This window comes from Colius striatus, chromosome W, assembly GCF_028858725.1.
Source record: "Colius striatus isolate bColStr4 chromosome W, bColStr4.1.hap1, whole genome shotgun sequence".
Lineage (NCBI taxonomy): Eukaryota > Metazoa > Chordata > Aves > Coliiformes > Coliidae > Colius > Colius striatus.
In genome coordinates, this window is record NC_084789.1 from 42,152,411 (window position 1) to 42,175,131 (window position 22,721).

General features: G+C 59.8%; 2 protein-coding genes and 6 gene segments (V, D, J or C); 6 read left to right on the plus strand and 2 right to left on the minus strand.

The window, feature by feature from the left end:
* Positions 1-2,706: 2,706 nt before the first annotated feature.
* On the plus strand, positions 2,707-3,757 carry LOC133628440 (T cell receptor alpha variable 26-2-like). The segment is given in 2 exon segments: positions 2,707-2,758; positions 3,234-3,757. Coding segments are annotated over 2 exon segments (576 nt in total).
* A 2,294-nt stretch (positions 3,758-6,051) lies between these two features.
* Positions 6,052-7,219, plus strand: LOC133628441 (T cell receptor alpha variable 1-1-like). The segment is given in 3 exon segments: positions 6,052-6,222; positions 6,512-6,807; positions 7,094-7,219. Coding segments are annotated over 3 exon segments (471 nt in total).
* LOC133628543 (feather keratin Cos2-3-like) lies at positions 7,155-7,773 on the minus strand. Its single transcript, XM_062016852.1, has one exon. The coding sequence runs from the start codon at positions 7,754-7,756 to the stop codon at positions 7,460-7,462; it is 297 nt and encodes a 98-aa protein (XP_061872836.1). The 5' UTR covers positions 7,757-7,773; the 3' UTR covers positions 7,155-7,459.
* A 1,719-nt stretch (positions 7,774-9,492) lies between these two features.
* On the plus strand, positions 9,493-10,543 carry LOC133628442 (T cell receptor alpha variable 26-2-like). The segment is given in 2 exon segments: positions 9,493-9,544; positions 10,020-10,543. Coding segments are annotated over 2 exon segments (576 nt in total).
* A 2,282-nt stretch (positions 10,544-12,825) lies between these two features.
* LOC133628443 (T cell receptor alpha variable 1-1-like) lies at positions 12,826-13,993 on the plus strand. The segment is given in 3 exon segments: positions 12,826-12,996; positions 13,286-13,581; positions 13,868-13,993. Coding segments are annotated over 3 exon segments (471 nt in total).
* Positions 13,929-14,547, minus strand: LOC133628540 (feather keratin Cos2-3-like). The gene has a single exon (XM_062016847.1). The coding sequence runs from the start codon at positions 14,528-14,530 to the stop codon at positions 14,234-14,236; it is 297 nt and encodes a 98-aa protein (XP_061872831.1). The 5' UTR covers positions 14,531-14,547; the 3' UTR covers positions 13,929-14,233.
* Positions 14,548-16,266: 1,719 nt separating this feature from the next.
* LOC133628444 (T cell receptor alpha variable 26-2-like) lies at positions 16,267-17,317 on the plus strand. The segment is given in 2 exon segments: positions 16,267-16,318; positions 16,794-17,317. Coding segments are annotated over 2 exon segments (576 nt in total).
* A 2,293-nt stretch (positions 17,318-19,610) lies between these two features.
* Positions 19,611-21,894, plus strand: LOC133628445 (T cell receptor alpha variable 1-2-like). The segment is given in 3 exon segments: positions 19,611-19,781; positions 20,071-20,366; positions 21,868-21,894. Coding segments are annotated over 3 exon segments (372 nt in total).
* Positions 21,895-22,721: the final 827 nt, after the last annotated feature.

Here is a 22,721-nt window from a genome sequence, read left to right on the forward strand (position 1 = left end):
CTGCCACTGCTTTTCCAGTCTTTTTATCACATGGACAAAGGCTTCCACTGGCTCCAGCCAGGCTGGGAGCGTTGGGTTTGTTGTCAGCTTCACCCAGGTGTGTCTGCTGCTGAACAGACTGAAGGAGTTTGGTCAGTTTGGTCTTTTCTCTTGTTAGAACAGAATGCTCAGAGATGGGGGCTCATCACATTCTTCCAGTGCTTACAAAGCAGACAGAGAGGCTCTCTAAACTGAAAGAGCCCCATGGAGAAGACCAAACTTAAGGAGATGACCAAAGAGATACTACCAAGATTTGGGATGCCAATAGGAATGTCATCAGACCGAGGCCCGCATGTTGTTGCAGATATAATCCAACAACTAAGGAAAGTCCTGGGTACTGAGTAAGATTTACACACCCCCATGGAGGCCACAATCCAGTGGAGCAGTAGAAAGAGTGAATCAAACTCTAAAACGACAAATCAGGAAGAGATGTCAAGAAACATCTTTAAAGTGGCCAGAGGCCCTTTCTCTGGCTCTTGTAAGGGTTCAAATGCAACCAAAGTCAAAGAATAAACTAACATGGGTGTGAAGAATTCAAAGGAATGTGTTAAAATCAGCCAGCTACATCATTTGGCCACAAAAATGTTAAAAGAGAGGAGGGACCTCACTGGTCCTGGCTAACTTACTGGCCTTAACCCAAACTTGTCATGGGTCAGACAACTCTTTATGGGAGTCATCTCCCTGACTGTGACTTTTGTATCTTGAAACCTGGAAGTGAAAAATATGATCAACATTACCCAGTTGAAGTGAGACTCCCAGAAACTGAATTTAGGAAGGCTCAAAGGGGGGACGTTGCACTGGTAAAGACAGCATCTGTAAACATGTGAGAGGTAAGATTGGAGTTAAGACTCTGGATGATTAGGAACAAAGTGTTTTGTAACCCTAGGCAAGAAAAAAGAAACAGCAGTGACCATATCAGGCAGGCAGCAGGGAAAATGGGTTTCAACATGAGGAGAGAAGCAGTGGGGTTGAACAGCCATGTTGCCCTCTATAGAAGGCAGAAAACTTTAACGTTCACCAAGAGATCAACTGAGAAGCGAGCACCAAGGGTCTTTGGAGACCACCAGGACCACCAACCCAATAAAGCGAGCGTGTGTAAAGCGGCCGATCCCGGTGGTAAGTTCCAGGAAACAGAACCAATGTGTAAACCATTCCAGAAGTGTGTTGCAGGTGTGTGTCACAGGTAACCCAAACTGATCTGACAGAGCAGCCAGCACGCACGCCGGCTGGAGTGCTGCCCCATGCAGGAACGCTGCTTCTCATTGCCACGGCGGCAGTAATGACTGTATCCCCAGTTTTGGTGACACTGTTGAAACAGGCTTTGCTTAAAAGTTTGTCCCTAACTCTCTTAAGGCTCCCTTCAAGTACTGAAAAAGCCTGCAATAAGGTGTCCCTGGAGCCTTCTCTTCTACAGGCTGAACAGCCCCAAGTCTCTTTCCATATAGGAGAAGTGCTCCATCCCTGTGATCCTTTGGACCCAGTCCAACAGGTAAGTTTATTTTCTCTTTTGAGGATTCCAGGGCTGGATGCAGTACTCTAGGGTTGCTCTCACCAGAGCAGAATAGAGGGGCTCTTGAGCTGCTGGTCATAATTCTTTTCATACAGCCAAGGATACGCTTCACTTTATGTAATGTGAGTGGACATTCACAGCTCAAAACCAGCTCATCGTGCACCAGTAACCTCCAGTCCTTCCCTGCAAGGCTGGTCTCAATCCCTTCATCCTCCAGCCTGTATTGATATTGGAGGTTCCCCCAGCCCAGGTGCTGGACTTTGCACTTGACCTTGTTAACAGTGAACCTTGTGAGGTTCACATGGGCCCACTTCTCTGGGTTGTCCAGCTCCCTCTGGATGGTATCCTGTCCCTCAGGTGTGTCAATCGCAACACTCAGCTTGGTGTCATCTGCAAACTTGCTGAAGGTGCACTGAGTCCCAATATGTTGTTCATGAAGATATGAAACAGTACTGGTCTGAATACACAGCCCTGAGAGAAACCACTTGTAACTGGTCTCCATCTGGCTATTGACACATTGACCACTGTTCTCTGATCATCGGAGTAATTCCTTATCCACTAAACAGTCCACCCATCAAATCCATCTCTCTCCAATTTAAAGAGAAGGATGTTATGAGGGAGAGTTTCAAAGACCTGGTGCCAGACTGCAAGGCCTGATTTCCACTGACTCAGGAGGAGCAGAGAATGTCTTCCTCAGCTCAAAAACGCACTGACTGGAAGGGACCCACTGCCCTGTGTCCCATCTTCCCTTTCCTCTACGATTCATGATAGGTCTGCTTATACTCCCCCCTTACTCCTGCCACGCAAGACACTCTTCCTTCCTTGACAGCTCAACAAAAAGGACTAAGTGGAGGCAGAGGCTAGAATAGAAAACTGTAATGCTGCTAAAGAAGGAAACGAGAACAATTATAGAGGAGGGAAATGAGAACAGGGAGAGCAGCAGCAGCTGCAGAAAGTCCGTGCTCATCACCCACCTGGGATCCCTCATCCTCAATGACGGAGCTGTCAGCGGCGGCCGCGCAGGGCCGTGCCGTGCCGTGCCGGGAGGGAAGGGGAGGGGAGGGGAGAGAAGGGGGCGTTGTGGAGGAGGCGGCGGGGCCGGAGCCCAGGGCCGGGGCTGGCTGGGCACAGCGAGGCGCGGGCGGCGGAGCGGCGGGATGCGGCGGGGCCGGGGCGCGGGGCTGGCCGGGCTGGCCGCGCTGCTGCTGGGTGCGCGGGGCTGCGGGGGGCCGGGGCTGAGCCTGGGGGTCCCCGCAGCTCCCTCGGCGCTTCCTCACCGACCTCTATCCCGAAGCGGCCTCCCGTCTTTCCCTCCCTCTGCTGCAGCCCCCACAGAACCCAGCGCTCGCTTCTGTGTCCGGCGCTCGCTCTTTCCTGCCTTTCCCCGGGCTCCTGCCGGATCGCCCATCAGTCGTTGCTTCCCGCTCGCCGCGTCCTCCCTCTTTTGCCTTTGCTTCCCTTTCCTTCCTCAACACGTCCAGCCTTCCCCCGGCGTTCTCGCACTCGGCTCTCCCACAGCAATTAAGGGCCACTTCCATCGGGGCACCTGCTGACAGCCTGTGCAAACTCCTCTCCTCATCACGTCGGGACGCTGCTGGCGGCGGCTGCGGGCTTAGTTCGGGCAGCAGCAGGCAGAGCTGGGCAGAGCAGCTTTGGAGCGCTTTTCCTTCTTTTCTCTCGGCAGTGGCTGCGGGCAGAGCCCAGGTGCAGCAGGAGCCGCGGGCAGAGACCAGCGAGGAGATCGGCATCACCATCAATTGCTCTCACCCCAGCATCAACTCCTATGACTATATCCACTGGTACCGTCAGTTCCCGGGCCGAGGTCCCGAGTGGCTCGTGAGCGCTCTCCGAGGGTCCCAGGAGCTGCGGTCGCCGTCGGGGCGGCTGTCGGTGTCGGCAGACCGGCGGTCCAGCGGGCTGCGGCTCTCCCGGCCCCGGCGCGGGGACGCGGCCGTGTACTGGTGCGCCGTGGGAGACACGGGGAGAGGAGCCGGGGCTGCGGCCGGGCACGAACCGCCGCGGGCGGCACGGCGGGGCCGACAGGGGGCGCTGCCGCCCGCCGCTCCGGCAGCACCGGGACAGCGACACCGACACAGAGACACAGGCGTAGAGATACGGACACACGGACACGGACACACAGACACAGGACACAGGCGTAGAGATACGGACACAGGGACACGGACACACAGACACAGGACACAGGCGTAGAGATACGGACACAGGGACACGGACACACAGACACAGGACACAGAGACACAGGCGTAGAGATACGGACACAGGGACACGGACACACAGACACAGGACACAGGCGTAGAGATACGGACACAGGGACACAGACACACAGACACAGGGACACGGACACAGAGACTTAGAGATACGGGCTCAGAGACATAGGGACACGGATGTGGGGACATGGACACGGGAACCGTGACACCCTCCAGTTACAGAGTTTCACGGGGCTTTCCAAATGTTCCCGAGAGTGTTATAAAGTCACGCCACATCCACAGCCAGAGGAGAAGGGGATGTGGAGGTCACAGGCACTGCCACTCGCTCACTACAGCTGCCCGGGGTTGTCAGAACCAGCTTGTTTGGTTGGACTCGGCACCTTTGGAGTTGAGGCCCGGGAGACAGGCAAAAGCTCTGGGCTGGACACCCTGACCATAACCTCAGGATTTGCCAGGTTCCTACTCCGTGAGTGAGTCCAACACGGATTTGCTGAGTTGCCCCAAGGGGCTGGGGGTCTGAGGTGAGTGAGAGCTGTCAGGAGGCCTCTGGCAAGAGACTGTGGGCTCCAGTCAGTCCCCAGCCAGTGGCTCAAGGAGCTGACAGAGCTGTTCAAAACCCCTGGTCACACGCTTCTGAGGCACAGAGTGAAGGATCACCCTGCACTCTGTCCCGTCTGGGCTTGATAACTGTGTTTCCAGGGAACAACTGACACAGGGGCAAACAAGGCAGAGCAACTGCCTTGGCCAGGCAAGCACATGGATCAGCCCCATGCTCACATGTGGTCTGCCCCTCTGCTTCCTCTCTCCACTTGTCTCCCAGCATCTGTTTCTGATGTCCAGCAGCTCCTGACTTGAAGGGATGGCAGAAGCCCAGCAGTAGCCTGACTGCCCAGAGAAGAGCCCTCCCAGTGCTAAACAACCTCTCCTTGGCCCTTGCACACCTGATACACAGGGAAGGTTGAAGTCTGGGGGTTTTCCCTTGTGCTGAGCATTTCACCAACAGTAATTTCACCCCTACAGAGCTTCCTCATAGCAGAGCTGTGCAGTCCCAAGCACCGCAGACTCAGAAGTCTCTCCTTTTCCTTCCCTCCCATTACACCCATTCCAAGCTGCCCCTCCAGCCTTCTCTTCCCCAGGCTGAACACCAACAGCCCTCGCAGCCCATCCTCCCAGGAAAGATGCTCCGGTCCCTGCCCCGTCTTGCTGGCCTCGCTGCATTAACCATCATGAGGAAGGAGGATCGGGTGCCTTGTGCTGCTGGCCATGCTCTTCCCACTGCAGCCCAGGGTGCTCTTGGCCTTCCTTGCCACGAGGGTTCATTGCCCCAGCAGGCTCGGGAACAGCCACGAGCCGCCAAAACGGAGCGGGACACAGCAGTGAGAGCTCAGGAGAAGTGTCCCCACTGCCTGTGCAGCTCGGACTCTTCCCTCAGCACTCACCAGCCGCCGCTGTTGGAGGAGGGGGCTCTTGTTATGCTGAGTCTGTATTGCACAGCCCCTTTTGGCCCTGCTCAGGGGAAGCTGTGTGGGAAGCTGTCAGCAGCAGCCACGCTGGCAGCCGGCAGGGACTGATGTCAGCTCAGGAGCCACGGTAGCAACTGAGGGCCCCGAGGCCTTCAGGGGTGCCAAAGAAAACTCGGGCTGTGTTCCTGTCCAACCGTGTCTCTGTGAGGTACTGGAAGGGGCTGAGAAGCCCCTTGGGCACCCAAATGGGTAAGGAAGCTGTGGATTGGATTCCCCCCCCCCCCCCCAACCCCAAGCAAGGCAGTTCAGCTGTGTGCTCATCCTCAGCTGCACTCCCCCAGCTCTGAGGGTGCATTCAGGATCTGGCAGGGAATGCAGGACACCTGGGAGGGCCAAGACTGCCAAGTGATATCTGCAGCTCAGCAGCAGCCAGGCCCCAGCTCCTGTATGGGAGAGAGATGTTGGTTCCCAGGGGACTGAGGAAAGAAACAGGAGATGAGGGAAACAGAAGAGCCTCCTGTTCCCAGAAGATCCCAGAATCTGAGGCCTCCTGAGGGAAGGTGGGTACCCTGGGTGGGCAGAAAGCCTCTGAGCTGCCCCTTGTCCCAGCAGTGGCTGTGCAGCAGAGCAGGCGCCTGGAGCTGGGGAGGTGAGGGCTGCCCTGTGAGCTGAGCAGGAACAGCCCCTTCCCAGCACCAGCACCCCTGGGGCCCTCTCTGGGGAGATGCTGATGCTGCCTTTGGCTGAGGCAGCCACAGGGCTGGCTGCTGCAGGAGGGAAAAGCCCAGAAGGAGCCTTGCAGGCACAGCAAGGACAGAGCTCTGCTCTTCTTCCTTTGCTCCCCCAGCAGAGTGGTTTCCTGCAGCTCTGTCATCTCGGGGCTGGGAGCTGCTTTGCTCACTCTCTCACACAGCAAACAGGCAGCTTGGTCTCAGCATGCACCTGGGATCCCTCGTCCTCACTGTCCTTCTGGGGACACTGCTGGGTAAGTCCTGCCTTTTTTTCCTCAGCACCTACTTCTTCTTCTTCTGGCAAAACCCTCAGCAGCTTCATCAGACCATGTGGGGAAATACTCTTGAAAGCCAGGAAAGCTGTGATAAATGTCAGCTGGCATTTGTGGCTCTGCCCTGCTTCTCTCAAGGTGCTCTTGCTGTTGGTAGGCAGAAAGCAGAGATACCTCAGAAACCTTCTCTGTCTCCTAGGGAGGGGAGAGGCCCTTTGAACCCTCTCTCTACCTCTCTCTTCTGATCCATCTGCTCTGTGCTTTCTTCCAGGCACCATGGGGCAGGTCACCGTCACCCAGCCACAAAGAGAAGTCACACTGCAGCAGGGGGACTCCTTCAAAACTACCTGCACATACCAGAGCTCTGGCTTCGATGGCTTGCTCTGGTACCAGCAGAAGAAAGGCCAAGCTCCCCAGCTGCTCTCGTATCAAGCAAGATCTGACCAGAAGGTCACTGGCCGTTTCAGGACTGTGCTGAACACCACAGGGAAATACAGCCTCCTGCAGCTGGAGGAAGTCGAGGTCTCTGACAGTGCCTTGTACCTCTGTGCTGTGCAAGACACCGCAGTGCAGGGAGCTTCCTTGGCTGTGCAACAACCCAGGGCAGGGAGGGGATGTTCTTGCTCAGCTGCTGGAGACAGTGGCTGCAAGGGCCCCACTGCCCCATGTGGCAGCTCCTCATTGCTCTGGCACTGATCGAAGCCCAGCTTGTGCCCCCACCTTGTCCCTGCCACCCAAGGCCCTGCCTTTGCTCCTTGGCAACACGAGGCAGTGCCCACCAGGAAAAGGATTATTCAGAGGCAGAGGCTGGGATGCAGAAAACTTTAATGACTCTGAGGTGGGAAATCTCTAGAGGAGGCTCCCAGAGCAGGAAGAGCAGCAGCAGCAGCAGCTGCAGAAAGTCTGTGCCCATCACCCACAGGGGAGATCCCACAGGGCATCCAGCTGCCTGCCCCACGCAGGGACGGGGGCCAGCTGATGCCCCAGCTTGGCTCGGGGGCTCCCACAGCCCAGCAGAACAGGAGACAGGAGATGGGAGAGAGAATAAGGCAGGGAAGCGAGACGTTGGCCCTGGTTTCAGAGAGCCCCAGGTGCCCTCCTGTGCAAGGGCAGCCCTGGCTGCTCAGCCTCTGCCAAAGCGATGGCCGTGAGCTGTGTCCTCAGTCCAGCATCTCGGCTGGATTCCTGGAGGTCCTCGTCCGGGCTGGCAGCAGCGGCTTTAGCAGGGGGAGGATCTCCTGCCACAGTAGCGGCTGGTGATGCTGGAGAGGTCAAAGCCCCCGGAGGAGATGGGCACTCCCTGGCTGCTGAGGATGCTGCCAGCGGCGGCGGAGGTGGAGGAGCCCACAACGGTGTTCTGAGGGAAGGAGCTGAGGATGGGGCCGGGCAGGGTCAGCACCACAGCAGGAGGCTCGATGACCACGTTGGAGCTCTGGCACTGCCTGACACAGGGCTCAGTGCAGCTGTTGGCCAGCGGGGTCGGGCCGCAGGGCTGGCACGAGCTGTAGCAGGACATGGCTGGCGCTGGCGTTTCACCTGGGACACAACAAGGAGGGAGCAGAGCACACGCTGGCTGAGGAGCAGCCTGGGGACACTGGCACGAGGCGGCCACGGGCACGACCGAGTGGGGAGCTGGAAGCTGTGCCAGCAGCCACACGCTCTGCATCGCTCTCCACAGAGCAGCCTGCACGTGGGAAGCTCCCTCCAAGTTCCCAAACCGAGTCAGACCTCTCCCTTCTTTCCATTGGCACGAGAAGAAGAACCAGAGCCCAGGACAGGATGGAGCACTCTCAGCAGAGAGGTTTCTGGAGGAGAGATCCCTCTTTGGAAGGGGAAGAGAAGGGGCTTCAGACTCACCTGTTCCCGAGGAGGAGAAGGAGGCAGGAGAAGCGGATGAGAGAGCAGGGACTTGGGCTGCCTTTTATAGCTGCCCTTCGTGGCTGCAGGACCTGAGGCAGCCTTTGCAGAGGTAACAATTTGCTGACGCACTCGCCTGAAATGCAAACCGTGGCAGCTAATGATATGGGCTGTGCTTTCATTTCCAACGCTGCTGCCTTTTCATTTCCAGCTCTGGGCCATGCCCACTCCCCAGTGAAGGCTGCTTCTGAGCTCTGGGATGAAAGGCCCCAGCATTTCCAAGGCAGGAATGCAGCAGTGCGGGCAGCAGACTCAGCTCAAGTGCTGGAGGGGTCCAGCGCAGGCAGTTGGTGTCAGCCTGGGCCACTCCGGAGGGGCCGTCGGAAGCGTCATTCTCAGGAAGAGGATGCAGCCCTCCTCAGCTGGCTGTCCCAGAGCTGCCAAGCTTGAGCATGGGCCATGTCCAGCTCTTTCCCTCCTTCAGAGGCTCAGCCTGAGGGGCACTCGTTGTTGCCTCCATAGCTGTTGTGGGGTGTCTCGTTGGCTTTGCCCCCCTCCTCCCTAACATGGACCTCAGGAAAAGCATCTGGCCTGTTTTCCCTCGTCTCTTTTGTGTGCTGCCTGAGAGCTCACAAAGAACGGCGTGGGCATGGCTGGGGCTTTTCTTTGCCCAGAATGCCTGAGCCCTGATGCAGTTGTCCCCGTCTGCCCTCAGCAGAGTCCACACTCTGCTCTGGTCCTTGTGTGTGTTTTTGAGCAGCTGCGTTTGTGTGAACGTCGGGGGTTTGTGTCTGGGGTAGAAGTAAGACCTTGCAGCCAGACGTGCTGGGGAGTCCCTGTGTGGGAAGCAGATGCCCAGAGAAGGATGTTGGGGTTGAGGAGACAGTGAGGTGAGCATAAGCAAGAGACGTTCCCCTGCAGCAAAGAGCAAGGGCATGGTGAGCTGTGCTGGAACAAGCGCTGTCAGCAGGGGCAGGAAAGTGTCCGTGACTGTGTGTCCCCTGTGGGACCACGTCTGGAGTTCTGCGTCCAGACTGGAGCTCCCTGGGCCAGGGAGGACGCGGACGTCCTGAGCAGGGTCCCACCAAGGCCTCGCAGGGTGCGGGGGCCCTGTCACAGCTGAGCTGGGCTGGGAGCGCAGAGAGGCAGCTGAAGGGAGGCTGTCGGCAGAGCCCCGGAGCCGTGTGAGGCCGGGCGAGGGGCCGCTGGGGGCTGAGCCCCGGGGCGGAGCTGTCAGCGGCGGCCGCGCAGGGCCGTGCCGTGCCGTGCCGTGCCGTGCCGGGAGGGGAGGGGAGGGGAGGGGAGAGAAGGGGGCGTTGTGGAGGAGGCGGCGGGGCCGGAGCCCAGGGCCGGGGCTGGCTGGGCACAGCGAGGCGCGGGCGGCGGAGCGGCGGGATGCGGCGGGGCCGGGGCGCGGGGCTGGCCGGGCTGGCCGCGCTGCTGCTGGGTGCGCGGGGCTGCGGGGGGCCGGGGCTGAGCCTGGGGGTCCCCGCAGCTCCCTCGGCGCTTCCTCACCGACCTCTATCCCGAAGCGGCCTCCCGTCTTTCCCTCCCTCTGCTGCAGCCCCCACAGAACCCAGCGCTCGCTTCTGTGTCCGGCGCTCGCTCTTTCCTGCCTTTCCCCGGGCTCCTGCCGGATCGCCCATCAGTCGTTGCTTCCCGCTCGCCGCGTCCTCCCTCTTTTGCCTTTGCTTCCCTTTCCTTCCTCAACACGTCCAGCCTTCCCCCGGCGTTCTCGCACTCGGCTCTCCCACAGCAATTAAGGGCCACTTCCATCGGGGCACCTGCTGACAGCCTGTGCAAACTCCTCTCCTCATCACGTCGGGACGCTGCTGGCGGCGGCTGCGGGCTTAGTTCGGGCAGCAGCAGGCAGAGCTGGGCAGAGCAGCTTTGGAGCGCTTTTCCTTCTTTTCTCTCGGCAGTGGCTGCGGGCAGAGCCCAGGTGCAGCAGGAGCCGCGGGCAGAGACCAGCGAGGAGATCGGCATCACCATCAATTGCTCTCACCCCAGCATCAACTCCTATGACTATATCCACTGGTACCGTCAGTTCCCGGGCCGAGGTCCCGAGTGGCTCGTGAGCGGTCACAAAGGGTCCCAGGAGCTGCGGTCGCCGTCGGGGCGGCTGTCGGTGTCGGCAGACCGGCGGTCCAGCGGGCTGCGGCTCTCCCGGCCCCGGCGCGGGGACGCGGCCGTGTACTGGTGTGCCGTGGGAGACACGGGGAGAGGAGCCGGGGCTGCGGCCGGGCACGAACCGCCGCGGGCGGCACGGCGGGGCCGACAGGGGGCGCTGCCGCCCGCCGCTCCGGCAGCACCGGGACAGCGACACCGACACAGAGACACAGGCGTAGAGATACGGACACACGGACACGGACACACAGACACAGGACACAGGCGTAGAGATACGGACACACGGACACGGACACACAGACACAGGACACAGGCGTAGAGATACGGACACAGGGACACGGACACACAGACACAGGACACAGGCGTAGAGATACGGACACAGGGACACGGACACACAGACACAGGACACAGAGACACAGGCGTAGAGATACGGACACAGGGACACAGACACACAGACACAGGGACACGGACACAGAGACTTAGAGATACGGGCTCAGAGACATAGGGACACGGATGTGGGGACATGGACACGGGAACCGTGACACCCTCCAGCTACAGAGTTTCACGGGGCTTTCCAAATGTTCCCGAGAGTGTTATAAAGTCACGCCACATCCACAGCCAGAGGAGAAGGGGATGTGGAGGTCACAGGCACTGCCACTCGCTCACTACAGCTGCCCGGGGTTGTCAGAACCAGCTTGTTTGGTTGGACTCGGCACCTTTGGAGTTGAGGCCCGGGAGACAGGCAAAAGCTCTGGGCTGGACACCCTGACCATAACCTCAGGAGTTGCCAGGTTCCTACTCCGTGAGTGAGTCCAACACGGATTTGCTGAGTTGCCCCAAGGGGCTGGGGGTCTGAGGTGAGTGAGAGCTGTCAGGAGGCCTCTGGCAAGAGACTGTGGGCTCCAGTCAGTCCCCAGCCAGTGGCTCAAGGAGCTGACAGAGCTGTTCAAAACCCCTGGTCACACGCTTCTGAGGCACAGAGTGAAGGATCACCCTGCACTCTGTCCCGTCTGGGCTTGATAACTGTGTTTCCAGGGAACAACTGACACAGGGGCAAACAAGGCAGAGCAACTGCCTTGGCCAGGCAAGCACATGGATCAGCCCCATGCTCACATGTGGTCTGCCCCTCTGCTTCCTCTCTCCACTTGTCTCCCAGCATCTGTTTCTGATGTCCAGCAGCTCCTGACTTGAAGGGATGGCAGAAGCCCAGCAGTAGCCTGACTGCCCAGAGAAGAGCCCTCCCAGTGCTAAACAACCTCTCCTTGGCCCTTGCACACCTGATACACAGGGAAGGTTGAAGTCTGGGGGTTTTCCCTTGTGCTGAGCATTTCACCAACAGTAATTTCACCCCTACAGAGCTTCTTCATAGCAGAGCTGTGCAGTCCCAAGCACCGCAGACTCAGAAGTCTCTCCTTTTCCTTCCCTCCCATTACACCCATTCCAAGCTGCCCCTCCAGCCTTCTCTTCCCCAGGCTGAACACCAACAGCCCTCGCAGCCCATCCTCCCAGGAAAGATGCTCCGGTCCCTGCCCCGTCTTGCTGGCCTCGCTGCATTAACCATCATGAGGAAGGAGGATCGGGTGCCTTGTGCTGCTGGCCATGCTCTTCCCACTGCAGCCCAGGGTGCTCTTGGCCTTCCTTGCCACGAGGGTTCATTGCCCCAGCAGGCTCGGGAACAGCCACGAGCCGCCAAAACGGAGCGGGACACAGCAGTGAGAGCTCAGGAGAAGTGTCCCCACTGCCTGTGCAGCTCGGACTCTTCCCTCAGCACTCACCAGCCGCCGCTGTTGGAGGAGGGGGCTCTTGTTATGCTGAGTCTGTATTGCACAGCCCCTTTTGGCCCTGCTCAGGGGAAGCTGTGTGGGAAGCTGTCAGCAGCAGCCACGCTGGCAGCCGGCAGGGACTGATGTCAGCTCAGGAGCCACGGTAGCAACTGAGGGCCCCGAGGCCTTCAGGGGTGCCAAAGAAAACTCAGGCTGTGTTCCTGTCCAACCGTGTCTCTGTGAGGTACTGGAAGGGGCTGAGAAGCCCCTTGGGCACCCAAATGGGTAAGGAAGCTGTGGATTGGATCCCCCCCCCCCAGCAGGGCTGTTCAGCTGTGTGCTCATCCTCAGCTGCACTCCACCAGCTCTGAGGGTGCATTCAGGATCTGGCAGGGAATGCAGGACACCTGGGAGGGCCAAGACTGCCAAGTGATATCTGCAGCTCAGCAGCAGCCAGGCCCCAGCTCCTGTATGGGAGAGAGATGTTGGTTCCCAGGGGACTGAGGAAAGAAACAGGAGATGAGGGAAACAGAAGAGCCTCCTGTTCCCAGAAGATCCCAGAATCTGAGGCCTCCTGAGGGAAGGTGGGTACCCTGGGTGGGCAGAAAGCCTCTGAGCTGCCCCTTGTCCCAGCAGTGGCTGTGCAGCAGAGCAGGCGCCTGGAGCTGGGGAGGTGAGGGCTGCCCTGTGAGCTGAGCAGGAACAGCCCCTTCCCGGCACCAGCACCCCTGGGGCCCTCCCTGGGGAGATGCTGATGCTGCCTTTGGCTGAGGCAGCCACAGGGCTGGCTGCTGCAGGAGGGAAAAGCCCAGAAGGAGCCTTGCAGGCACAGCAAGGACAGAGCTCTGCTCTTCTTCCTTTGCTCCCCCAGCAGAGTGGTTTCCTGCAGCTCTGTCATCTCGGGGCTGGGAGCTGCTTTGCTCACTCTCTCACACAGCAAACAGGCAGCTTGGTCTCAGCATGCACCTGGGATCCCTCGTCCTCACTGTCCTTCTGGGGACACTGCTGGGTAAGTCCTGCCTTTTTTTCCTCAGCACCTACTTCTTCTTCTTCTGGCAAAACCCTCAGCAGCTTCATCAGACCATGTGGGGAAATACTCTTGAAAGCCAGGAAAGCTGTGATAAATGTCAGCTGGCATTTGTGGCTCTGCCCTGCTTCTCTCAAGGTGCTCTTGCTGTTGGAAGGCAGAAAGCAGAGATACTTCAGAAACCTTCTCTGTCTCCTAGGGAGGGGAGAGGCCCTTTGAACCCTCTCTCTGCCTCTCTCTTCTGATCCATCTGCTCTTTGCTTTCTTCCAGGCACCATGGGGCAGGTCACCGTCACCCAGCCACAAAGAGAAGTCACACTGCAGCAGGGGGACTCCTTCAAAACTACCTGCACATACCAGAGCTCTGGCTTCTATGGCTTGTTCTGGTACCAGCAGAAGAAAGGCCAAGCTCCCCAGCTGCTCTCGTATCAAGCAAGATCTGACCAGAAGGTCACTGGCCGTTTCAGGACTGTGCTGAACACCACAGGGAAATACAGCCTCCTGCAGCTGGAGGAAGTCGAGGTCTCTGACAGTGCCTTGTACCTCTGTGCTGTGCAAGACACCGCAGTGCAGGGAGCTTCCTTGGCTGTGCAACAACCCAGGGCAGGGAGGGGATGTTCTTGCTCAGCTGCTGGAGACAGTGGCTGCAAGGGCCCCACTGCCCCATGTGGCAGCTCCTCATTGCTCTGGCACTGATCGAAGCCCAGCTTGTGCCCCCACCTTGTCCCTGCCACCCAAGGCCCTGCCTTTGCTCCTTGGCAACACGAGGCAGTGCCCACCAGGAAAAGGATTATTCAGAGGCAGAGGCTGGGATGCAGAAAACTTTAATGACTCTGAGGTGGGAAATCTCTAGAGGAGGCTCCCAGAGCAGGAAGAGCAGCAGCAGCAGCAGCTGCAGAAAGTCTGTGCCCATCACCCACAGGGGAGATCCCACAGGGCATCCAGCTGCCTGCCCCACGCAGGGACGGGGGCCAGCTGATGCCCCAGCTTGGCTCGGGGGCTCCCACAGCCCAGCAGAACAGGAGACAGGAGATGGGAGAGAGAATAAGGCAGGGAAGCGAGACGTTGGCCCTGGTTTCAGAGAGCCCCAGGTGCCCTCCTGTGCAAGGGCAGCCCTGGCTGCTCAGCCTCTGCCAAAGCGATGGCCGTGAGCTGTGTCCTCAGTCCAGCATCTCGGCTGGATTCCTGGAGGTCCTCGTCCGGGCTGGCAGCAGCGGCTTTAGCAGGGGGAGGATCTCCTGCCACAGTAGCGGCTGGTGATGCTGGAGAGGTCAAAGCCCCCGGAGGAGATGGGCACTCCCTGGCTGCTGAGGATGCTGCCAGCGGCGGCGGAGGTGGAGGAGCCCACAACGGTGTTCTGAGGGAAGGAGCTGAGGATGGGGCCGGGCAGGGTCAGCACCACAGCAGGAGGCTCGATGACCACGTTGGAGCTCTGGCACTGCCTGACACAGGGCTCAGTGCAGCTGTTGGCCAGCGGGGTCGGGCCGCAGGGCTGGCACGAGCTGTAGCAGGACATGGCTGGCGCTGGCGTTTCACCTGGGACACAACAAGGAGGGAGCAGAGCACACGCTGGCTGAGGAGCAGCCTGGGGACACTGGCACGAGGCGGCCACGGGCACGACCGAGTGGGGAGCTGGAAGCTGTGCCAGCAGCCACACGCTCTGCATCGCTCTCCACAGAGCAGCCTGCACGTGGGAAGCTCCCTCCAAGTTCCCAAACCGAGTCAGACCTCTCCCTTCTTTCCATTGGCACGAGAAGAAGAACCAGAGCCCAGGACAGGATGGAGCACTCTCAGCAGAGAGGTTTCTGGAGGAGAGATCCCTCTTTGGAAGGGGAAGAGAAGGGGCTTCAGACTCACCTGTTCCCGAGGAGGAGAAGGAGGCAGGAGAAGCGGATGAGAGAGCAGGGACTTGGGCTGCCTTTTATAGCTGCCCTTCGTGGCTGCAGGACCTGAGGCAGCCTTTGCAGAGGTAACAATTTGCTGACGCACTCGCCTGAAATGCAAACCGTGGCAGCTAATGATATGGGCTGTGCTTTCATTTCCAACGCTGCTGCCTTTTCATTTCCAGCTCTGGGCCATGCCCACTCCCCAGTGAAGGCTGCTTCTGAGCTCTGGGATGAAAGGCCCCAGCGTTTCCAAGGCAGGAATGCAGCAGTGCGGGCAGCAGACTCAGCTCAAGTGCTGGAGGGGTCCAGCGCAGGCAGTTGGTGTCAGCCTGGGCCACTCCGGAGGGGCCGTCGGAAGCGTCATTCTCAGGAAGAGGATGCAGCCCTCCTCAGCTGGCTGTCCCAGAGCTGCCAAGCTTGAGCATGGGCCATGTCCAGCTCTTTCCCTCCTTCAGAGGCTCAGCCTGAGGGGCACTCGTTGTTGCCTCCATAGCTGTTGTGGGGTGTCTCGTTGGCTTTGCCCCCCTCCTCCCTAACATGGACCTCAGGAAAAGCATCTGGCCTGTTTTCCCTCGTCTCTTTTGTGTGCTGCCTGAGAGCTCACAAAGAACGGCGTGGGCATGGCTGGGGCTTTTCTTTGCCCAGAATGCCTGAGCCCTGATGCAGTTGTCCCCGTCTGCCCTCAGCAGAGTCCACACTCTGCTCTGGTCCTTGTGTGTGTTTTTGAGCAGCTGCGTTTGTGTGAACGTCGGGGGTTTGTGTCTGGGGTAGAAGTAAGACCTTGCAGCCAGACGTGCTGGGGAGTCCCTGTGTGGGAAGCAGATGCCCAGAGAAGGATGTTGGGGTTGAGGAGACAGTGAGGTGAGCATAAGCAAGAGACGTTCCCCTGCAGCAAAGAGCAAGGGCATGGTGAGCTGTGCTGGAACAAGCGCTGTCAGCAGGGGCAGGAAAGTGTCCGTGACTGTGTGTCCCCTGTGGGACCACGTCTGGAGTTCTGCGTCCAGACTGGAGCTCCCTGGGCCAGGGAGGACGCGGACGTCCTGAGCAGGGTCCCACCAAGGCCTCGCAGGGTGCGGGGGCCCTGTCACAGCTGAGCTGGGCTGGGAGCGCAGAGAGGCAGCTGAAGGGAGGCTGTCGGCAGAGCCCCGGAGCCGTGTGAGGCCGGGCGAGGGGCCGCTGGGGGCTGAGCCCCGGGGCGGAGCTGTCAGCGGCGGCCGCGCAGGGCCGTGCCGTGCCGTGCCGTGCCGTGCCGGGAGGGGAGGGGAGGGGAGGGGAGAGAAGGGGGCGTTGTGGAGGAGGCGGCGGGGCCGGAGCCCAGGGCCGGGGCTGGCTGGGCACAGCGAGGCGCGGGCGGCGGAGCGGCGGGATGCGGCGGGGCCGGGGCGCGGGGCTGGCCGGGCTGGCCGCGCTGCTGCTGGGTGCGCGGGGCTGCGGGGGGCCGGGGCTGAGCCTGGGGGTCCCCGCGGCTCCCTCGGCGCTTCCTCACCGACCTCTATCCCGAAGCGGCCTCCCGTCTTTCCCTCCCTCTGCTGCAGCCCCCACAGAACCCAGCGCTCGCTTCTGTGTCCGGCGCTCGCTCTTTCCTGCCTTTCCCCGGGCTCCTGCCGGATCGCCCATCAGTCGTTGCTTCCCGCTCGCCGCGTCCTCCCTCTTTTGCCTTTGCTTCCCTTTCCTTCCTCAACACGTCCAGCCTTCCCCCGGCGTTCTCGCACTCGGCTCTCCCACAGCAATTAAGGGCCACTTCCATCGGGGCACCTGCTGACAGCCTGTGCAAACTCCTCTCCTCATCACGTCGGGACGCTGCTGGCGGCGGCTGCGGGCTTAGTTCGGGCAGCAGCAGGCAGAGCTGGGCAGAGCAGCTTTGGAGCGCTTTTCCTTCTTTTCTCTCGGCAGTGGCTGCGGGCAGAGCCCAGGTGCAGCAGGAGCCGCGGGCAGAGACCAGCGAGGAGATCGGCATCACCATCAATTGCTCTCACCCCAGCATCAACTCCTATGACTATATCCACTGGTACCGTCAGTTCCCGGGCCGAGGTCCCGAGTGGCTCGTGAGCGCTCTCCGAGGGTCCCAGGAGCTGCGGTCGCCGTCGGGGCGGCTGTCGGTGTCGGCAGACCGGCGGTCCAGCGGGCTGCGGCTCTCCCGGCCCCGGCGCGGGGACGCGGCCGTGTACTGGTGCGCCGTGGGAGACACGGGGAGAGGAGCCGGGGCTGCGGCCGGGCACGAACCGCCGCGGGCGGCACGGCGGGGCCGACAGGGGGCGCTGCCGCCCGCCGCTCCGGCAGCACCGGGACAGCGACACCGACACAGAGACACAGGCGTAGAGATACGGACACACGGACACGGACACACAGACACAGGACACAGGCGTAGAGATACGGACACAGGGACACGGACACACAGACACAGGACACAGGCGTAGAGATACGGACACAGGGACACGGACACACAGACACAGGACACAGAGACACAGGCGTAGAGATACGGACACAGGGACACGGACACACAGACACAGGACACAGGCGTAGAGATACGGACACAGGGACACAGACACACAGACACAGGGACACGGACACAGAGACTTAGAGATACGGGCTCAGAGACATAGGGACACGGATGTGGGGACATGGACACGGGAACCGTGACACCCTCCAGTTACAGAGTTTCACGGGGCTTTCCAAATGTTCCCGAGAGTGTTATAAAGTCACGCCACATCCACAGCCAGAGGAGAAGGGGATGTGGAGGTCACAGGCACTGCCACTCGCTCACTACAGCTGCCCGGGGTTGTCAGAACCAGCTTGTTTGGTTGGACTCGGCACCTTTGGAGTTGAGGCCCGGGAGACAGGCAAAAGCTCTGGGCTGGACACCCTGACCATAACCTCAGGATTTGCCAGGTTCCTACTCCGTGAGTGAGTCCAACACGGATTTGCTGAGTTGCCCCAAGGGGCTGGGGGTCTGAGGTGAGTGAGAGCTGTCAGGAGGCCTCTGGCAAGAGACTGTGGGCTCCAGTCAGTCCCCAGCCAGTGGCTCAAGGAGCTGACAGAGCTGTTCAAAACCCCTGGTCACACGCTTCTGAGGCACAGAGTGAAGGATCACCCTGCACTCTGTCCCGTCTGGGCTTGATAACTGTGTTTCCAGGGAACAACTGACACAGGGGCAAACAAGGCAGAGCAACTGCCTTGGCCAGGCAAGCACATGGATCAGCCCCATGCTCACATGTGGTCTGCCCCTCTGCTTCCTCTCTCCACTTGTCTCCCAGCATCTGTTTCTGATGTCCAGCAGCTCCTGACTTGAAGGGATGGCAGAAGCCCAGCAGTAGCCTGACTGCCCAGAGAAGAGCCCTCCCAGTGCTAAACAACCTCTCCTTGGCCCTTGCACACCTGATACACAGGGAAGGTTGAAGTCTGGGGGTTTTCCCTTGTGCTGAGCATTTCACCAACAGTAATTTCACCCCTACAGAGCTTCTTCATAGCAGAGCTGTGCAGTCCCAAGCACCGCAGACTCAGAAGTCTCTCCTTTTCCTTCCCTCCCATTACACCCATTCCAAGCTGCCCCTCCAGCCTTCTCTTCCCCAGGCTGAACACCAACAGCCCTCGCAGCCCATCCTCCCAGGAAAGATGCTCCGGTCCCTGCCCCGTCTTGCTGGCCTCGCTGCATTAACCATCATGAGGAAGGAGGATCGGGTGCCTTGTGCTGCTGGCCATGCTCTTCCCACTGCAGCCCAGGGTGCTCTTGGCCTTCCTTGCCACGAGGGTTCATTGCCCCAGCAGGCTCGGGAACAGCCACGAGCCGCCAAAACGGAGCGGGACACAGCAGTGAGAGCTCAGGAGAAGTGTCCCCACTGCCTGTGCAGCTCGGACTCTTCCCTCAGCACTCACCAGCCGCCGCTGTTGGAGGAGGGGGCTCTTGTTATGCTGAGTCTGTATTGCACAGCCCCTTTTGGCCCTGCTCAGGGGAAGCTGTGTGGGAAGCTGTCAGCAGCAGCCACGCTGGCAGCCGGCAGGGACTGATGTCAGCTCAGGAGCCACGGTAGCAACTGAGGGCCCCGAGGCCTTCAGGGGTGCCAAAGAAAACTCAGGCTGTGTTCCTGTCCAACCGTGTCTCTGTGAGGTACTGGAAGGGGCTGAGAAGCCCCTTGGGCACCCAAATGGGTAAGGAAGCTGTGGATTGGATTCCCCCCCCCCCCCCAACCCCAAGCAAGGCAGTTCAGCTGTGTGCTCATCCTCAGCTGCACTCCCCCAGCTCTGAGGGTGCATTCAGGATCTGGCAGGGAATGCAGGACACCTGGGAGGGCCAAGACTGCCAAGTGATATCTGCAGCTCAGCAGCAGCCAGGCCCCAGCTCCTGTATGGGAGAGAGATGTTGGTTCCCAGGGGACTGAGGAAAGAAACAGGAGATGAGGGAAACAGAAGAGCCTCCTGTTCCCAGAAGATCCCAGAATCTGAGGCCTCCTGAGGGAAGGTGGGTACCCTGGGTGGGCAGAAAGCCTCTGAGCTGCCCCTTGTCCCAGCAGTGGCTGTGCAGCAGAGCAGGCGCCTGGAGCTGGGGAGGTGAGGGCTGCCCTGTGAGCTGAGCAGGAACAGCCCCTTCCCAGCACCAGCACCCCTGGGGCCCTCCCTGGGGAGATGCTGATGCTGCCTTTGGCTGAGGCAGCCACAGGGCTGGCTGCTGCAGGAGGGAAAAGCCCAGAAGGAGCCTTGCAGGCACAGCAAGGACAGAGCTCTGCTCTTCTTCCTTTGCTCCCCCAGCAGAGTGGTTTCCTGCAGCTCTGTCATCTCGGGGCTGGGAGCTGCTTTGCTCACTCTCTCACACAGCAAACAGGCAGCTTGGTCTCAGCATGCACCTGGGATCCCTCGTCCTCACTGTCCTTCTGGGGACACTGCTGGGTAAGTCCTGCCTTTTTTTCCTCAGCACCTACTTCTTCTTCTTCTGGCAAAACCCTCAGCAGCTTCATCAGACCATGTGGGGAAATACTCTTGAAAGCCAGGAAAGCTGTGATAAATGTCAGCTGGCATTTGTGGCTCTGCCCTGCTTCTCTCAAGGTGCTCTTGCTGTTGGTAGGCAGAAAGCAGAGATACCTCAGAAACCTTCTCTGTCTCCTAGGGAGGGGAGAGGCCCTTTGAACCCTCTCTCTACCTCTCTCTTCTGATCCATCTGCTCTGTGCTTTCTTCCAGGCACCATGGGGCAGGTCACCGTCACCCAGCCACAAAGAGAAGTCACACTGCAGCAGGGGGACTCCTTCAAAACTACCTGCACATACCAGAGCTCTGGCTTCAATGGCTTGCTCTGGTACCAGCAGAAGAAAGGCCAAGCTCCCCAGCTGCTCTCGTATCAAGCAAGATCTGACCAGAAGGTCACTGGCCGTTTCAGGACTGTGCTGAACACCACAGGGAAATACAGCCTCCTGCAGCTGGAGGAAGTCGAGGTCTCTGACAGTGCCTTGTACCTCTGTGCTGTGCAAGACACCGCAGTGCAGGGAGCTTCCTTGGCTGTGCAACAACCCAGGGCAGGGAGGGGATGTTCTTGCTCAGCTGCTGGAGACAGTGGCTGCAAGGGCCCCACTGCCCCATGTGGCAGCTCCTCATTGCTCTGGCACTGATCGAAGCCCAGCTTGTGCCCCCACCTTGTCCCTGCCACCCAAGGCCCTGCCTTTGCTCCTTGGCAACACGAGGCAGTGCCCACCAGGAAAAGGATTATTCAGAGGCAGAGGCTGGGATGCAGAAAACTTTAATGACTCTGAGGTGGGAAATCTCTAGAGGAGGCTCCCAGAGCAGGAAGAGCAGCAGCAGCAGCAGCTGCAGAAAGTCTGTGCCCATCACCCACAGGGGAGATCCCACAGGGCATCCAGCTGCCTGCCCCACGCAGGGACGGGGGCCAGCTGATGCCCCAGCTTGGCTCGGGGGCTCCCACAGCCCAGCAGAACAGGAGACAGGAGATGGGAGAGAGAATAAGGCAGGGAAGCGAGACGTTGGCCCTGGTTTCAGAGAGCCCCAGGTGCCCTCCTGTGCAAGGGCAGCCCTGGCTGCTCAGCCTCTGCCAAAGCGATGGCCGTGAGCCGTGTCCTCAGTCCAGCATCTCGGCTGGATTCCTGGAGGTCCTCGTCCGGGCTGGCAGCAGCGGCTTTAGCAGGGGGAGGATCTCCTGCCACAGTAGCGGCTGGTGATGCTGGAGAGGTCAAAGCCCCCGGAGGAGATGGGCACTCCCTGGCTGCTGAGGATGCTGCCAGCGGCGGCGGAGGTGGAGGAGCCCACAACGGTGTTCTGAGGGAAGGAGCTGAGGATGGGGCCGGGCAGGGTCAGCACCACAGCAGGAGGCTCGATGACCACGTTGGAGCTCTGGCACTGCCTGACACAGGGCTCAGTGCAGCTGTTGGCCAGCGGGGTCGGGCCGCAGGGCGGGCACGAGCTGTAGCAGGACATGGCTGGCGCTGACGTTTCACCTGGGACACAACAAGGAGGGAGCAGAGCACACGCTGGCTGAGGAGCAGCCTGGGGACACTGGCACGAGGCGGCCACGGGCACGACCAAGTGGGGAGCTGGAAGCTGTGCCAGCAGCCACACGCTCTGCATCGCTCTCCACAGAGCAGCCTGCACGTGGGAAGCTCCCTCCAAGTTCCCAAACCGAGTCAGACCTCTCCCTTCTTTCCATTGGCACGAGAAGAAGAACCAGAGCCCAGGACAGGACGGAGCACTCTCAGCAGAGAGGTTTCTGGAGGAGAGATCCCTCTTTGGAAGGGGAAGAGAAGGGGCTTCAGACTCACCTGTTCCCGAGGAGGAGAAGGAGGCAGGAGAAGCGGATGAGAGAGCAGGGACTTGGGCTGCCTTTTATAGCTGCCCTTCGTGGCTGCAGGACCTGAGGCAGCCTTTGCAGAGGTAACAATTTGCTGACGCACTCGCCTGAAATGCAAACCGTGGCAGCTAATGATATGGGCTGTGCTTTCATTTCCAACGCTGCTGCCTTTTCATTTCCAGCTCTGGGCCATGCCCACTCCCCAGTGAAGGCTGCTTCTGAGCTCTGGGATGAAAGGCCCCAGCGTTTCCAAGGCAGGAATGCAGCAGTGCGGGCAGCAGACTCAGCTCAAGTGCTGGAGGGGTCCAGCGCAGGCAGTTGGTGTCAGCCTGGGCCACTCCGGAGGGGCCGTCGGAAGCGTCATTCTCAGGAAGAGGATGCAGCCCTCCTCAGCTGGCTGTCCCAGAGCTGCCAAGCTTGAGCATGGGCCATGTCCAGCTCTTTCCCTCCTTCAGAGGCTCAGCCTGAGGGGCACTCGTTGTTGCCTCCATAGCTGTTGTGGGGTGTCTCGTTGGCTTTGCCCCCCTCCTCCCTAACATGGACCTCAGGAAAAGCATCTGGCCTGTTTTCCCTCGTCTCTTTTGTGTGCTGCCTGAGAGCTCACAAAGAACGGCGTGGGCATGGCTGGGGCTTTTCTTTGCCCAGAATGCCTGAGCCCTGATGCAGTTGTCCCCGTCTGCCCTCAGCAGAGTCCACACTCTGCTCTGGTCCTTGTGTGTGTTTTTGAGCAGCTGCGTTTGTGTGAACGTCGGGGGTTTGTGTCTGGGGTAGAAGTAAGACCTTGCAGCCAGACGTGCTGGGGAGTCCCTGTGTGGGAAGCAGATGCCCAGAGAAGGATGTTGGGGTTGAGGAGACAGTGAGGTGAGCATAAGCAAGAGACGTTCCCCTGCAGCAAAGAGCAAGGGCATGGTGAGCTGTGCTGGAACAAGCGCTGTCAGCAGGGGCAGGAAAGTGTCCGTGACTGTGTGTCCCCTGTGGGACCACGTCTGGAGTTCTGCGTCCAGACTGGAGCTCCCTGGGCCAGGGAGGACGCGGA